Consider the following 17,926-nt stretch of genomic DNA (forward strand, 5'->3'; position numbering starts at 1 on the left):
GGGAGTATGGAGAAGGAGGATGATCTACGACCTGGCGCAACTCTACGGCGAACCCAGCATCCAGAAAGCCGCCAAAGCTGGACGAGAGCGATGAGCAGTGCATGTTGCGAGATTGCCGGATAGTAGCCCTGCAAAAATGGTGTTCGCATCGAATCCGGTAGGAACCGAGTGAGATGGTTGGACCAGGTGGAGCGGGACTTGGCAAGAATCGACGCGGCACGGAGTTGGAGAACTGCAGCTATGAACCGGCTTTAATGGTGAAATAAGTTTTTGTATAATATATAATCTCTCCATGAGATGAAGCATCATTGTAAATAAAACATATCGCTCGCTAGACGGTTAATGAATTTTCTTTCAAGTTTAATGGAATCAAAGAACACTCAATTCAAAAATAATTAGAAGATTAGATAAATTTATTTAACTATATTTACGCTTTCTAGCGTCAACTTTCCAATAAAATATGATCATCTTCTCAGATTTACCAGGTTTCGATTTTTCTCGTGATAGCTCACAATTTGTATTTACTTAAAAGATAAGTCTAAAACATATTTCAAAATTCGCAAATGCATAACTACATTAAACGGCTAACTTTGAATTAGTTACTAGACTTCAGCGTTGGATATTTTGTGTACTTGACAGTTTTAAAAGTTGAGGGGAAATTGCATCCCTGTTCTCAGTGTTCCCTCTCAACTTCCAAACAGGCCTTTACTCATCTGTTCTCATAACTTTGTTCTATGTATCCTGCTGCGTTCTTCAGCGGATTTAGCTTCAAATTTTCGCAAGCAAGCAGCATAGATTTTCATTACCTTTTGTGGGTGTTTGCTTCGTTTTGTTTGATCATAATCTAGCTCGATTGATGCGTTTTCGAAAACGAAAATATCTACTTCCGGAGTTTTATTTTTATATTTTCCACTTCCACTTTTGCTTTCGTTTCATTCATTTGATATATAAAATTGGGCTCATAATTTTTTATTCAAATGAATCTTTTGATTAGACGCTCTTTTCCTTCTGCTTCTGCTTGTTCATTTCAATTTCGCGTTACGATTGCTAAGGAACTAAATAAGTGACCAGCAGGGCAAATAGGTGGCGACTGAAAATAATCATGGAGACGTGCTTTAGACATCAGATTCCGTAGACAACAAGAAAGTGCAGAACTCGGCTTGAAAAAGCATTGTTTCGAGAAAGACTTGAGAACGTTTCTTTAGCGTTGTCAATCAGTTAATCTTGAATGATATAAAAATAATGGGACAATTGATATTTTGTGCTTCACCCTCTTTGTTCCAGGCTTATTTTCTTCTGCTTTGTTCTACTTCCAATCAACGGTCTTCAGATAAATTATGTATAGTTTTGTAGAGACGAGATGTCATTACTCAGCCACTTAAAAGCCGCTCGTAGAGCAGATTTGCAAGAAGGAAAAGTCAACCATCAGCATCATCTTTGTCGCTCCAGATAATGGTTACAGCACCGTTTCGTTGGTGAAGGTCCGCGGCCCATTGACTAGGGAGTAGCGCGAGGAACAATCCTTTTTACTACCCGACACCTGTTTGCTGGGTTTCACAAAGATTTCCTTGAAGGTCTCTCTGAACTGACGTGACATCCCGCAGTAGATTGCGAAATTGATCGGATAGCTAACGATGAGAAAAAAGTTTGCAAACAGAATGAACAAATTGGCGATGTAATAGTCCAGGAACTCGTAGATGAGGGATGAGATGATGTGTAAGGCTGTAATCACAGCGAGTGGTATCTCAACGACAAGAAATACCGTCACTACGACAATTAGCATCAGCGTGGTGCAGTTAGAGTCCCGGACCCGTTTGCACTCTCGCTTTTTGGCCGTATCTTTGAAGAGGCGCTCCCGTTTCTGCTGCGCCTGACGCATTGCCTTAAAGAGCAACACGTTTAATGCTACTAAGCTGCCGCATGGTATGAGATGTACAAAAAGTATCCGGAACGAGAAGTAGAAGGTGTAGTACACATCTTCTCCTACGTAGTGCACCCAGCTGGAGGTCTCTGTGTGGCACACCTCCGTCAGATGGCCGTTCCATTCGATTGTCACCAGGCTGTAGGATCTGTGGAACAAGGAGAAATATGTTTTATTATTTTATCCATCACAGCGAAAAAGTTCGAGAGGGCATGTGCAGTTAAAATAGTTTTTTGTATGTTTTGATAAACAATTACATTACTGTTTTCAACGTACCAGACTGTAAGCGTCGTAATTCTGATGCGTTCGGACTTTCGTGAGAATATGCATGGGTTCTTAATTCTAAAGTTCTTAATTGTGTAACCAGAAATACCAATATGAATATTGCAATTTCATGTTTTATATTCTACAGTAAACTTTTACAGAAGTTAATTTTCAATTCGTGTCTTTATTATGCAACTGAAATGCAGCGATAGAATCAGATATCCGAATGCAGTCCCTGCGCACATTGTTTTTCTAATTTTCCATGTTGCTTTTTCAACATCGTAAAGCTCCTAGGGTGCTGGGGGAGGGCTCGCCGACAAAGAACATCTTTTTCACCGGATATTTCCCACGCGGCGTGGCGTTGTTTCCATTGAAATACGCTCATTTGTTCGCCATATTGTGGCAAAATACAATAGCAAAGTCCTCATTTTACTAGAGAGTATTAAAGTTGAAATTTCTGTTCTGGGTTTTGATTTCTAAATAAAAAGTTCAGTCTAAACTTTCTACTTCGAGTGGAATTCACATTCTCACCGCACTTGTTGAATATAATCAACAAAAAAACTGCGAGCAAATGAATGTGTATATTGGGTGAATGTTTAGCCTAGCTCGATTGATATTTGATGTCATTTCTAAAACCACTAGGAGACAAGCAGCTTTCCGCATTTATTACATTTTAATATTCCGATCATAGCCTCGTGGTTCGGAACGTGTCGAAACAATGTTAACGTCAGGCTTCGCTCTGGTATTGGTTGAGCTTTCGAGAGCTCACCGGAATACACAAAACTGAAATTAGAATGTCAACAGTTGCGGCCGGGATATCGGTGTTGTTAATAATACTCACGTTTCAACGTTTCCATCATTGGAAATGACTGTCATTTTTAAAGATAATTTGTCATTGAAGTTCATCTTTTTTACTTCATTTGAATATTGTATTTGTCGGTGTCTCTTTGTCTGCCAGAATTTAAAAATATAAGTGATGTTATGCATAACACGTATTATAGACACACTGTTTGATTGATTAAAATAATTACGGAATGCGAGAGATAATGACAGTCCCATGATTTCAATTGTGGGATTGATTTTGAAACTAATACTAAAAATAAGTTTCACTTTTATCGGTTCTGTTCTAGGAGGATTAGCAAAAAAACCATTATTTTGCTATATCATTTGTAATCTGTATCTTTCACTGTTTAAGTGCCATCCTGTTACGCTGATTGGATTTGTGAAGGTAAGGTCTCGTTTGATACACAGCTCTCGTTCATGTATGTAAACTATAATTCATATAATAATAAGCCGCAAGTAAAAGAAGCCGTTTTCCTTAGTTTGACAGTGGCACCATGACGAAACAGCAGCGTAGTATTCGTGATTTGTTCCACGCGCAAATGTCACAAAACGACATTTCGATCGCCGTGAGAGTGATAATTTCTTTTTGAAAAAAAAAGAACGACCAACCAGCCGTGAAAATGGCCACAGGTCGTTTGAGTTCAGCTCGGATTCCGAGGTTTATCGCTGCCATCAAAAGGAAGATTCGGGTTAATTCAGCGCATCCAATGAGGAAAATGACGAAGGAACACGGGATCAGCGACTTCACGGCACGGAAGATCGTAAAGGAAGATTGCGGGGCGAAGATGAGGGCACGGGAAAAAAAAAACTTCTCACATGATTACCAACCGAATCTGGAAACTAAGAGTTGAGCGATGTAAGAATATCTTGAACTTCCTCAAGTGGAAAAATCAATCATTCACCAAAATTTTATTTTTAAAATATAAAAAAAATTCTACGTACGATGACAGAAAATTTAGTGCAGAATCTGGGAAATCCTAATTCATCAAAATCGGATGGACCGTTTAGAAGGTAGAACTCCCACCAGTTTGCAAAACTTAGTTTCGAGAGAAACGCGTTCTGAATTTTGGATCCGCGCTGCTTTGCAAAGACTTAGGTCCACTAATTGGCTTATAACTTTGGAACGGAGCATCGGACAAACCTGGGACAAAAACTACAGTAAAGTAGACATTTCAGAGAACATTTTAGGCTAGATTTTTTAATTTTTTCAAGTTTCCATGGTGTACTACCCCCTTAAAGAAGAAGAGAATCGTTCTTTACGCAAACAGTTATTACATTAATCCTAGAATCATTTTGGAACCATTGCCTTCATTTGTAGCAAAAGCCGAATAAAAAGTAACACATGGTTTTATTTATCTCGATTTATGTTAGATGTTAATCGCTTTAACTAATACATTAGTTTAATGTAAATATTAAATTATTTCAGAGATTCTGGATAATTTTATTTTTTCGTGTGAGAAAGGTGTTTTCTGACTTTAAGGGGATGAATAGAAAATTAAATTCGTTTTTTATATTCAAAAAAAAAGGAATATATATGTGCATAAAAAACGAATAAAAAAAGTTTTTTTTTACTTTTATATACAGGATTCGATTATACACACTGCCGTTCTACGCATAGTTGTCCCATGTTACTTTTTGGCAATTTTCACTTTTCTCCATAGCACGATGTTTATATGCATAATCCTTCCGAAAAACAAGATGAACTTATTGTTTGTTCCCAGCTTTAAAAAACCAACATAAAGCTCAATTGCCCCATGTTGATATTCTAAGCATAACTGTAACACCATGTATTTTTTTGTAAATCCATAATAAATAAATCGGTTCAAGAACAAAAATTCTATGTCACGCTTTCAACAGGGCTAATGCACTCATTTCTGGTTTGGAAAAACGGACAAATTCTCAAACAAATAAAAAAAGTTTAACAGGACACGTGTACACCTTGTTAGCCAATGCCTAATAACAATGAGATTTATATTCTGCAAAAGTGCTGCAAATCAATCACTGCGCTGATGTTTGATGTTTTCATGCATAATCTTTCAGAAAAACACAAAAAAAATGTTATGCAGGGAACAAGCATTAAAAAAAACAACATCAAGTTCAATTGTGTTGATATTCTAGGCATAACGGTCCCACCATGTATTTTTAAGCCTGTAATCAAGATTGATCGATTGAAGTGAGGGGATCTTTTCATATTTCATTAAACGACAGTTTACTGCTTATAAAAAAACACTGTGTATTGGTAAACTGAAACGCTTAAAGCTTCTGGTAGACAAATATGCTAGAAAACTTTGATTGCGTTTTTCTCAGTTGCTGATTTTGGAACATGGGTCAACTATGCGTAAAACGGCAGTACAGTAAAATGAAATCCGAAACTGTATATGATCGAGTCCGCCCTGTAGTACAAGAGCAATGTAATATTCCGTCATAATAAACAAACCTAATTTTTTCAATCTGTTATTTTCTGAATGTGAAAGAAAGCAATCTCTTCAAAAACTCATTTGCTCTCGGGGGCGTTTTTTCCTAACTGTTAACAACGAAACTCTCTGGTTAGAAAGATGAATTAAACCTTTTCTTCCAGGGTTACCAGAGCCAGAGCCTAAATTACCATGCTTGAGGCAATCTTAGCTTCCGCCATAACCGGATGAGAATAACAAATGTAAAGGAAATATTCTGTGGGCATTCTGAGTGCGACGAAGGTTCGCTATCCTTGCACCCTTCATTCCTCAGTCGGGATGAATTGCAAGCATTCGAAACGCGAACGGTAAACATATTTCACGCATCACGTGGATTGATACATGAGCTTGGGATGTGATTGAAGTTGTACGTTAAACTTAAAGCATTCCATTTTCACCAAAGGAACTACATATAATAAAACTGAACTATGAAGGAAAGCAGACATTTGAAACATAAATTCCCCATAACTTCCCATAAATTCCCATTACAAATGCATTTTCATGTCTGTGCGATTATAATTAAAAATATTAGGAAATATATCAGAACCGTCAGTCGTTTTCAAGGTCATGCCATGTGATCATTATATTTTTCCTGCATATGAGAAAACAGAAGTGCACAGCTGCTTTCTACTTACTTATCAAAAAATCTGGTGCTTTGATGAATTAGTGCTGCTATACAGATATATGCGATGCATTTCTTCACTCGTGGGATTGTGCACCACGTCCGGGCGATCGGAGCATGGCAAACATAAATGTACCTGAAAAACAGCAAACGAAGTTAATTGCAAAAAAATGTTCAGGGAAAAGCAATGGCTGAATCTCGGTGTGTGCTGTTAATGAAGTTTTCAAGAGTTTTCTAAAGTATCGCGGTGTTTATGTTTTTTTCGCTTCGCTCGAGGGTGACGATTGGGATTAACAGATAAGAAGTTTAAAAAGAAAATCCGCGTAAAATGCTTGGGAAGCATTGCCTGGAGCACGTCGTCAAATGGCACACTCACATTAAACAAGAGCACTCTGGAACGATGCTATAAATTTTCTGATGGCGAAGTGCATTCATATTCCTTGCGGAAAAATCGAATGTACAAACAAAATGGTAAAGTGTGTTTCTTTCATCGTCAAATTAGCGAGAAATGGATATGAAAATTGAATCATTTCAAAGAGATTTAAAGTGAAACTGTAATATGAAATTCATATTTTTGCGCGTAGAGGTTTCCTTTACTTTAAGCATAGGATATATATATATATATATATATATATATATAGAAAAAAAGGTTCATCAGAATCTGTAATCGATATCCATTGGAAGTTGATTGCGGGTGAGTAACAATACAACCAATTACGATCAAAATAATTTATGCATGTCTATAATTGAATCCATATGATTCAATTGGTGCTCATTTATAGTTAATATCTAGCAGTAATATAATCTGACTGCATGATGATAGATATTAGCCACCCAACAATAGCATCCAATAAAGGACCAAATCGTGCGGATTGACAGCCCATAATAGCTCATATGTGAATCCCCATAGATGATAAATGGTTTAGTAATTTACTTACCGCTGCACTGCCAGCGCCAACGTTAGCCAAACTGATGCTGTGTGGAACATTGCCGGAAGAATCTGCAAAATCATGTCCAATAGAGAGAGAAACAAACTTTACTTCGTTTATTCAACACATGACCGCAAGGCAGCGGCTCATCGGATATCAATTCCATTCATTAGCGCATAAACGAAACGTTTCCGTGGCGCTAAACTATGGTAATAAATATTACGCCGTATTTATGTCATACCATCGACGTCAATACACGCGATACAGATTTCCCGGGCACTCCGAACCGGCATATAGATCAATATTCCTCGTTTACGGTGGCCTATGTGCGATTTATTTTACGGAAATGGAATCGCATGATATGCGACACGAGTGCGCTATGATCCAAATAACAATCCATCAATTTTAGATGAATACTTTATTGACTCATATTTCGATCATATGAAGCTAATGAAGTATACGCAACACGAGGTGGTGAAAAGGAAACGTTTGGAGCTGTTACATGTTAGAAGCAATCGTGAAACTTTGTCTCAGTTTCCAAAAAAATATATTGCGTGTGAGAGAAATTCGGTGAAATTTCTATTATTAATTCTTGTGATTTGTTGAATTTGTTCGGAGTTATAACGCAGGTTTTATCAATGGTTGCTTGACAATAGAAATATTTCTAGTGGCAGATTCTTCAGAAACGTCGTGAGTACGAGTTTCCTACGCTCCGCATTAGTATTGGATTTGTGGCGCCATATGATGAGATAGAAAATATTAAACAAGTGTCATACCAGAAATCTCCATCCAAATGAGACAATTTTTTTCGCAAGCATCCCAATAGTACAGCCTTCTTGCTCCAGTTGATATGAAATCGAATTGGCTGTCTCTGTGTGCATGCAACTAATACTAACAACCATAGGGGAGGTGGGGGTAAAACGGACATGTTAAGAAGAACTTCAATTATATCTTTGGGAACTCATGTTTCTTGCAATTCAATATACTGTCTCTCTACCTAATTGGCTAAATATTTTACATAAAAGTGATTTTCAATATGTTTTTACTAAAATTAAAACAGACCGAAAAGTACAACATTTTTTTCAGTGCGGGTATAATGGACATGTAGTGGGGGTAATATGGACAGGTTTGTGATATATGAAGGGTAGAGGCTAATCGATCGCGAGCGGAATACTTTTATTCAACTAAGGTCTGAACTCATCACGAATGTCCGTTAAATGATGAAAAAATCGAATTAATCCACCTAGAAGTGATATCGTGCTTTTCAGCAGTATAAACGGACAGACCCTCAACTATTTTGCTTTCGGTTCCAGTCAAATTCTAAACAGTCCACATTTGGTTATTTGATTTCCATTTATAGACGCAGGGCATTCCTTAGGAATAGATAAAACAGACTTTTCACAGTTCATCTCATTCCCACTGGAAGCTGTCCGTTTAACCCCACCAGTACAATTATTTCAATAATTTAAATTTTTCAACTCAAAAATGAATTTACTTGTCCGTACATACCAAATATCGCTTCTCTGTTAACTCACAAACCGAAATATAACCATCAGCGAATTGAATTTTGATATTAAACCACTCAAAATCTATATATAGGGTTGGGGAAAAAGAAATGTCGTATTTCTGATCGAAATTTGACGCTTTATTTAACATTATCCAATTTAAGTCAAATATGGGCCGATTTTTTCACAAACTTTTTGCCATTTAGAAGGCAACTTCATTATCCCCCCTTATAAAACGCCCCCTCCTTATTTGCAAAAAACTCAGACAGCCAGTTTTCGCAAGCCTCTTTTAAGGCCAACTTAGTATCATCAAGAGCGTTTTGCATGGACCGGAAGAGATGATAATCACTTGGAGCCAGGTCCGGACTATATGGTGGATACGGTGGGTGAGGTCGAGCGTTGTCCTTGATGATTATTATTCGGAGAAACTTGGAAAAACGTCTACACTGTCCGATATCTTTTGAATAAGAGAGTTAAACTGTCATAGACCTGAATGCAAGCCGAACATACCCTCATCCCGAATTGTCAACCGACATACGTCCGAACGTTACTGTCATAATAAACAACACGAGTGGACCAAGGTATATTTTATTCAAGGTGTGTCTGTGGCAGACTTACGTCACAATGCTTAACATACTCCCCCGCCAACATCATTTTCAATCGGAAGAATACACAATTTTCTGATGGACCTTTTGATCTCTCCTTTAGTTGTCAACAATGTTGCAACACGCACGTGCCCATCAGGTCCGGGGTGGACTTTTAAGACTGGTCCGGTTATCCAGGTGCATGGTGGAAGATGTTCGTCTTTGATGAGACAAAGTTGCCCAACCATCAGATCAGGTTGAGATGAAGACCACTTTCTCGTTATTTGTTGCAGATTGTTAATGTATTCAACTCTCCAGCGTTTCCAGAAAAGTTGAAGGTTTTTTTGTACCTCTTCGTAACGTGAGAGCCGGTTAGATGAAACCTCACACAAATATCGATCAGGTAAGGCTGTGCTTGGTCCACCTACGAGGAAGTGTCCTGGTGTTAGAGGGTTGGGATCTCGCGCATCCACTGATAAGGGAGAGATCGGTCGTGAGTTCAAACAACCTTCAATTTGCTTGATTAGGGTTAGCATTTCCTCATATGTTGGAACTGATGATCCAAGGACACGTTTTATGTGATGCTTCACGCTCTTAATCCCCGCCTCCCATATTCCTCCAAAATTGGGAGCTCTGGGTGGGATGAACTTCCACTCTGTTTCTTCTGAAACGCAAAAATCTCGTACAGCTGGTTCAACTTGACAGTTAAACTGCTCGGATAGTGCCTTGATTGCACTTTTCGATCCCACAAAGTTTGTTCCATTATCGCAAAAAATTGTAGCACTGCGGCCACGTTGACTATTGAATCGTCTGAGGGCCGCTACAAAAGCGGTACTCGATAGACTGCCTACCAATTCCAGATGGACTGCTCGAGTCCGCAGGCATATGAACAGTGCCACATAAACTTTAAGCGTTTTTTGAGTGCGTACAAAATTCTCTTTGATTATAAATGGGCCTCCAAAGTCTACCCCACAGGTATGGAACGGTCGGCCTGGTGTCAGACGAACGTCTGGAATCTGCCCCATGATCTGCCTAAGCGGTTTAGGTTTATTGCGATAGCATGTTATGCACTGATGAACGACTTTACGCGTTAAACTTTTACCATGTATTGGCCAGTAGTTAAGTCTCATCGCGTAGAGCAAGTTTTGTGGTCCTATGTGTAAATGAGTTCTGTGTAAATTAACGGCGATAAGATATGTCACATTACATTTGGCAGGTAGAATGATTGGATGTTGTTGATTATAATCCACTCCCGCTGCTTGGATGCGACCTCCTACTCTCAGCAAGCCATCCTTATCCAGGAAAGGATCTAAAGTTATCAGTAAACTCGACTTGTGTAGGTTTTTGTTAACCATCAGTTGATGAACTTCTGAACGAAAGTATTTCCTTTGGCTCAAACTGATAATGTGATTGAAGGATTCTTTGTGTTCGTCCAGCGTGATTGGCCCTAACTGTCTTTCAGCTTTCTGTCTTCGACAATTCTTTCCGAACCGCATGCTGTATGCAAGGACACGCTGTAGTTTCCCGAAACTCGAAAACCGGTCAATCAATGTGTAATCCAACGCGTCGTTTTGCTCAGGCTCTTGATGTTTGTTAACTTTTATCATGAATGTTTCAATTGGTTCTTGGTACCAAGATTCATTTGATTCTGTCAAGAACTTAGGTCCAAACCACCAGAGGGAGTTCCTCGCCAGCTTTTTAGCCGAAGTTCCCCTTGAAATCGGATCAGCTGGATTGTCTTGAGAGCTGACGTGATACCAATCTCTAACTGAAGACATGTCGTTGATCTTGTTAACTCTATTGGTTATAAACTGCGGACGACGTTTCCTTGGGTTTGAAATCCAGCCCAACGTAACCATAGAATCGGTCCAGTAATAAACCCCGTTTATCTTGACTATTAATGCTTCTCTAGCCTTAGCCATCAAATCTACTAGAAGTGTTGCCGCTCTCAATTCCAATCTAGGTATTGTAACGTTCTCATCATTGCCTTTTTCACTACTTGGAGTGATACGAGATTTCGCACCAAGAAGTGTCACTTGTACTCCACTTTCTGAAACGGTTCTTACGTAGATTGCTGCACCATACGCGCTCTTAGCCGCATCCGAAAAACCGTGTAATTCAATTATGTTCCCTATTCGCGTTACGTGTCGTGGAAAAGTGATTCTTTGTATTTCCGCTACTTGGTCACAGAACCATCTCCATTTGGCAGCTGTTTGTTCTGGTAACGTGTCATCCCAGTCTAATTTATCAGCCCATATGCTTTGCATTATTAGCTTTCCGTGAACGATAATGGGACTGATGATACCAAGTGGATCATAGATCTTCTGAATTTCCGAAAGAACGTTGCGCTTAGTGATTTTCGTTTTGACGTTTATGTCGTTTTGAAAACTGAACACATCTGTTCTGCAATTCCACCTTAGTCCAAGTATCTTGACCTCGTCCTGTCCGTGGTCCTCGGTTACTATATCAGCTACATTAGACTTCCATTTGTGAAGATGAAATCCGGAACTTCCTAGAATTGATGTTATTTCTTTCTTCAGTTGTATGAGTTCTTCTAGATTATCGCGACCTGTCAGCATATCATCCATGTAAAAGTCCATCTCCATTACTCGGCTGGCTTGTGGAAACTTGTGCTTATTTTCGACAGACAATTGTTTTAAACAGCGTGCTGCCACGTATGGGGCAGAACATGTACCGTAGGTGACGGTGTTCAATCGGTATGTTGCAACAGCTTCTGCATTTGAAAAGCGGAACAAGATTAACTGCAGTTGGCAATCTAACTTGTTCACTAAGATTTGCCGATACATTTTCTCCAGATCTGCCACCAGCACATATTCGGGAAAACGAAATCTTAGCAAATGTCAAAAATATCTGATTGTATGGTTGGTCCCGTCATGAGAACGTCATTGAGGGATAAGCCACTGGATGTAGCGGCCGATGCATTGAATACTACTCTTAGCTTAGTAGTAGTACTTTCGGGTCTAAGCACTTGATGATGAGGGCTGTACAGTAAACATTCACTAACTGGGCGAAAAGAGAAGACCACATTCGACATTCGCGTTTTAACTGGTCCGGCATGTTAAACGTCAAATAAAATCGAGGGAAACTTCAATGAATTGTTTGATTCGCTTAGTTCCTGTAATTGGATAAATAAAAGGATTCCAATGGAAGTTTCGCATTGAGTGCGACAACAGGTATGATATATGATTTGAGAAAATTGTTTTTCTGTAGTTTAATCAATGTTTTTGTCGTGCGAAAATAATGTCAACTTTCATAACATTTAAAATTACATTCGAATGCCCCTCACAGCAAATCTTCCATTTGAATATGGCGTCGATTGTTTACGAAATTGTGCTTTTTAACTGGTCCAAGGACCAGTTAACGTTCGCCCAGTTAAATAGCAGACCAGTTAAACCAGGACCAGTTAGCGAACGATTACTGTAGTACAAAGGGCCACTCTCTGCCAAATTTGTTAGTTCGTTTTCGGTGACCTTTGACATATGGCCTAGTTTCATATACTCTTCCATGAAGTTATTGTACTGTTGGTGTAGTGATGGATTGGCTTCTAATCGACTTTCAAGCTTGAAAAATTTATTTAGCGCCAAACTTTTAGAATCTCCAAGCTGGTTCACGTTTTGTTTTAAAGGAAGTCGTACTATGAATCGCCCCTCTGGAGACCTTGACGTAGTCTCTATAAATAACTGCTCACAGATAGTTTCTTCTTCAGTCCATTCACGAGACACTAAAATGCTGGTGTTTTCATTAATAATTGTTGTAATTTCTCGATTCGCTTTGAGGTACGTGTTTCTTCCCCCAATCACCCATCCTAGCGTCGTGTTCTGTATCAATGGTAAATGATCACCGATTTTTCTGTTTCCGCTGCGCATGATATCAAACATTACCGATATTCCTAACAGCATGTCCACTGGTCGGCTCAAATTAAACTCCGGATCCGCTAGGTTCACATTTGGAAGATCCCAGTGTTCTACGCTAATGTCTGCATGTGGAATGGAACCTGTGATGGTGTCAGTTACCAGCATCGGAACTGTTCGGCAATAGGTAGACACACGAGACTTGAAGCAAATGACCGCTTTTTCCCTGACGGGTTGTGAGTTTTGACCAAACCCAGTTACGCTCGTTCGAGTGGAACTTGTGGGAACTCCTATTCGGTTGATAAACGATTTTGTAGCGAAATTAGACTGGGACCCAGAGTCTAGTAATGCCCGGCATAGAATCGGTAATCTATCTCGTGAGTAAACCAGTACCGAAGCAGTAGGAAGCAAAGTTTCTTGGCCAAATCGATTAATCAGTGTTGTTGTCTCTGTTTAAGTTTTCTTTTTTTTTTTTTTTTTTTTTATTAAATAAAAAAATAATGTGATACTTTACAGATTAGGTATAAGGTACATTACTCACTTTTACCTTCACGAAGTCTACTTGAATCGCTGTTCGCAGATACTGGTTTAGCCCTTTTCTCTCGATGAATTGAAGTGTGATGTCTACCGTCACATTTGAGACACCCTCTGCTGTGGCATTGTTCCGCTGTGTGATTAGGTTTCAGACAGTTGTAGCAAAGAGAAAATCGTTTCACCATCTTGAGCTTGTCTTCTAGCGCCTTTTCCTTATACCGATTGCAGTAACTGAGGGCATGGTCTCCTTTGCATGCCGCACATCCATGTTGAAATCTATTGACCGCCAGCGCTCGCGTTTCCATTTTGAACTTTTTTGGCAGAGTGGTTGTCTCCGTATAAATTTTTCGCTTGGTAGGTAAACCGTCCAACATTTGGCATCTGTCCGTTACAAAGGTTTCAAGTTGATTGTACGATGATGGCATGGTTCCAGATGACGCACCCTCCCATTCCCGACGTGTTATTGGGTCCAATTTATTAGCCATCAAGTGGATCAATATTGCATCCCAAGATTCAACCGGTTGATTTAGGATTTGGAGACAACGAAGATGCTTCCTAGCTGTATCGAAGAGGTTCCGAAGACTCACTGCCGATTCTACTTCAAGTGATTTCATTTCGAACAACTTACGTGTGTGGCGCTGAATCAATAGTTTCGGGTTGTTATAGCGTTGAATCAACATTTCATACGCCACAGCGTAGTTTGCTTCTGTGGTTGGTAGTGAGTCTATCAATCCTAGAGCCGAACCTCGTAGGGAAAGTTTGAGGTACTCAAACTGTATGGTGGCCAACGTAGGTCGTTGATGGATTAGTCAGGAGTAGCCATTTTGATAGATAATAGCCCCGAGCGGCGTTTGCTTCTCAATCCACACGATCGAGAACGCATACCGAAATGCAGCAGCTATTTTGATCGATAATGGCCCCGGGCGGCGCTTTCTTCTCAACCCACACAGTCGAGAACGCATACAAAAAAGGTGTTTTAATTTTTACTGATAATCGCCCCGAGCGGCGATTTGATTCTATAGTATGATTTTTCCGACCTGAGTGTCGCAGCCATTTTTGTAAATGTCTCTGGTAAATGATTAACCCCTCATGGTTCCATTCTCATTAGGGTCGACCCATGTGTCGTGATCTACGCTTTCCACCACCGATTGTGCCCTAAAGCTAGAACAGAAAATAAATTACCTCGAAAAATGCCAGATCCGGTTCGAAGGACCAGTTATGATGATTATTATTCGGAGAAACTTGGAAAAACGTCTACACTGTCCGATATCTTTTGAATAAGAGAGTTAAACTGTCATAGACCTGAACGCAAGCCGAACATACCCTCATCCCGAATTGTCAACCGACATACGTCCGAACGTTACTGTCATAATAAACAACACGAGTGGACCAAGGTATATTTTATTCAAGGTGTGTCTGTGGCAGACTTACGTCACAATGCTTAACAGTCCTGGTGGAAAACAACACTATTCCTATTGATCATTTCTGGCCGCTTCTGGTTAATCGACTGCTTCAAACGGTCTAGCTGCTCACAGTAGACAACCGAGTTGGTCTGGCCATAGTTGAGCAGCTCATAGTGGATGATTCCCTTCCAATCCCACCAAACACACAGCAAAACCTTCTGCATTAAAAATTTTTGCATTACTCGAGAATTAATCAAGGCAAATAAAACCTAATTTGGCATGTGGAAGTTTAGGGTGCAATATATGTTTTTACGGTAGTGAGACCCTCCACCCCCCTCTCTAAGAGGGGGCTGCCATACAAATAAAACACAAATTTCTGCATTACTCCAGAATTTATCGAACAAATGAAATGAAATTTGGCGTGTGGAGGTTTTAGGGTGCAATAAATGAATCTATGGTGATTAGATACTCCCTCTCTTAAGGGGAAAGGGGGGGGGGGCATACAAAAGTAACACAAATTTCTGCATTACTCAAGAATTAATCAAGCAAATAAAACCAAATTTGGCATGTAACGTAACGGAGCAACATGTTATTTTCAAGTGGTTGAAAAATTTTGAACGAGAATTGTGTCTGAAAAAATTTTGATATTATAATGTCGAGTTTTGGTAGAAGTACTAGGAATTTTATAGTAAAAGGTAATTTTAAAGGGTAGATTAGAAGATCAATCAATGAATAATTTTGCGATTGGACCCATGAACAGCGTTTAGTAAGTGAACGTGGATGTGATAACGAAAAATAAATTTTGGGCGGGACGAAGTTTGCCGGGTCAGCTAGTGCTTAATATTGAAGCAGCTGAAATTACATCCTCACGCGGAATCATGTATGATTTTCGGTTTTTGTTTCCCTTTTCCACTTTTTTTTTTTTTTTTTATCCCATTTATTTATTTTAAGGCTCATTAGCATTTTAGCTGTAACAGAGCCGAATTTTAATCGTGTACATGTCACATGGTTATCATATCTATAATTAGCACATTACACAGTTGCCATTCGCCAGTATTCCTTCTATACCATTACATATGGTACATTCACACAGTAGCCATTTAGGCGTAAGAGTATTCTTTTTGTTCTTCCATTATCCAGTTAGACCGGACAGCGGAGACAGTTGATTGATCATTGTTGAGTTATTTTTAGAACAGCAGCCCGATGTGTCTTGCAGAGCAGACACAGCAGAGCAGTTGTATGGATGAATCGATCTTATTTCGACCGTGGATCGATCTCCATCGCTGATGATTGTTGCGTGGACGTAGCTATTCTGTAACAACACAAAGATGGTCAATGAGGGCCCTGAGTTTTGAACTCACGATCGATCGCTTACTAAGCGAACGCGCAACCAATGTGGCTACGGAGACCCCCCTTTTTTCCACTTTTGATCAGTATTCATTGCCATAGGGTGGCTTAAATATTATAGAATAACATGTAGAAGGTGTTCTCATTAACAGAAATCGAAAATTCATAATGTGACTATACAAACCAACCTCTCGTCCATATTATCCCCACTGTCCGTATTTCCCGCGGTTCCTCTACATTCGAGACACTTTCCACCGTATATTAGCATAGAGAGCATGTCCACGTGGACACGTTGAATGAATATTTAACAAAACAATCACTTCTGTATTCAACAATACGTGAAATCTATTTCCATTTTAAAGAAAAGCCATAAGGAAAACCCATGGAAATCGTATGGTAGCATCCATATACACCATCAGTGGACGGGACGGTCACGGTGACACTGTATGTGTATCGCACTTCAGTGTCCCTTGTAACGAATACAACCTTCTTTGAAATGTAATATTTTCTGAAATACACTTCTACTCCTGCAAACCACCATTGATGATAAACAAATCGAGACGCAGATTAAGATTTATCCGTACACGACACATGAAACAGCATATTCATTACAAAAGTTCATATTCATGAGTGAACCTAGAACCTAGAAACTGGTGTATTTCAATATTCCATCTTAGTGTTCGTATTCACCTATGAGAACGACAACCTGAGCAAAACTGTGCCTCCCGGTTCATTTTTTTTAACCATAATCAAACCTCACCAGAGTAATAACCGAATGATCCGTTTTGGTCTTTAACTGACGTGCCTGGCCAGAGATGAACTTCACTGTGGATATCTTTGGGCTGCTACCATCAATACCAATAGGCTCGGAATGTGCTGAAGTAGGGGAACCTTCGTTTGACATCTTCGTAGCGTATGTCAAACCACGTTGAACTCAAACATCGATCCATGCATACATGATTCATGGGAGAGACAGAGAGGAACAAATTCGTTTTGTGGGAAGTCACTTCAAAATGCAAGGAAGACAATTTGACTGGGAAGAATGATATGATATAGTCGAGTCGGTAGAGGGAGATAGCGACTAAACGTCCGACTGATTGTTTAGTCGTTTCTGCGGAAAACTGTGTGAAGAAGCCAAAAGTCATTACCGACTGAATACGGATATACTCAGTCAGATAGTCAGCTGACTGTCCTCAGTGGACTATGACTATGCCAAGCCCTAGTATTGATATCAACAAAAAAATTTTTTTTTATTTTCATGACATGAAACGCTATGACTCAGGAATAACATTTTGTTGAGTGGTTTTTATAGCTGTTTCGATGATGTTGTGTGGCATCAATGTCGAAAAAATAACGATTCTTTCACAAATACAAACAAAACCATTGCTGTGAAAAATGAAAATTTAACTTTCAGAGCACTAGCTCGAGTTTTCCGACGTTTTTCATTATACATTGCGACGACAGATGAAAATTTAATATTTTGTGAGTAATCGATTAGAGTTTGATTGATATTACTTGATGGGAAGTGTGCGAAAACGATCATTTTCTACACACTGTTTCGCAAAATTATTGAATATCGGACGAGGGGTGAGGGAGGGAGATGAAAGAAGTGAGCGCCATTGTGGCAGCCATTTGTGGCTTCCTTCTAC

At 39.4% G+C, this 17,926-nt stretch overlaps 1 protein-coding gene across 2 annotated transcripts in view; it reads right to left on the minus strand.

The window, feature by feature from the left end:
• Nucleotides 1–384: 384 nt before the first annotated feature.
• Nucleotides 385–17,926, minus strand: part of LOC129765360 (sex peptide receptor) — a 140,752-nt gene continuing 123,210 nt past the window's right edge. For both annotated transcript variants that reach the window (XM_055765595.1, XM_055765596.1), the window contains exons 4-6: nt 7,042–7,103; nt 6,117–6,239; nt 385–2,069 (exon numbers count right to left, since the gene is read on the minus strand). In XM_055765595.1, the coding sequence (XP_055621570.1) occupies nt 1,457–2,069; nt 6,117–6,239; nt 7,042–7,103 (798 nt within the window). In that variant the 3' untranslated portion in view covers nt 385–1,456. The remainder of the gene's footprint in view (nt 2,070–6,116; nt 6,240–7,041; nt 7,104–17,926) is intronic.

The sequence above is a fragment of the Toxorhynchites rutilus genome, chromosome 2, assembly GCF_029784135.1.
Source record: "Toxorhynchites rutilus septentrionalis strain SRP chromosome 2, ASM2978413v1, whole genome shotgun sequence".
NCBI lineage: Eukaryota > Metazoa > Arthropoda > Insecta > Diptera > Culicidae > Toxorhynchites > Toxorhynchites rutilus.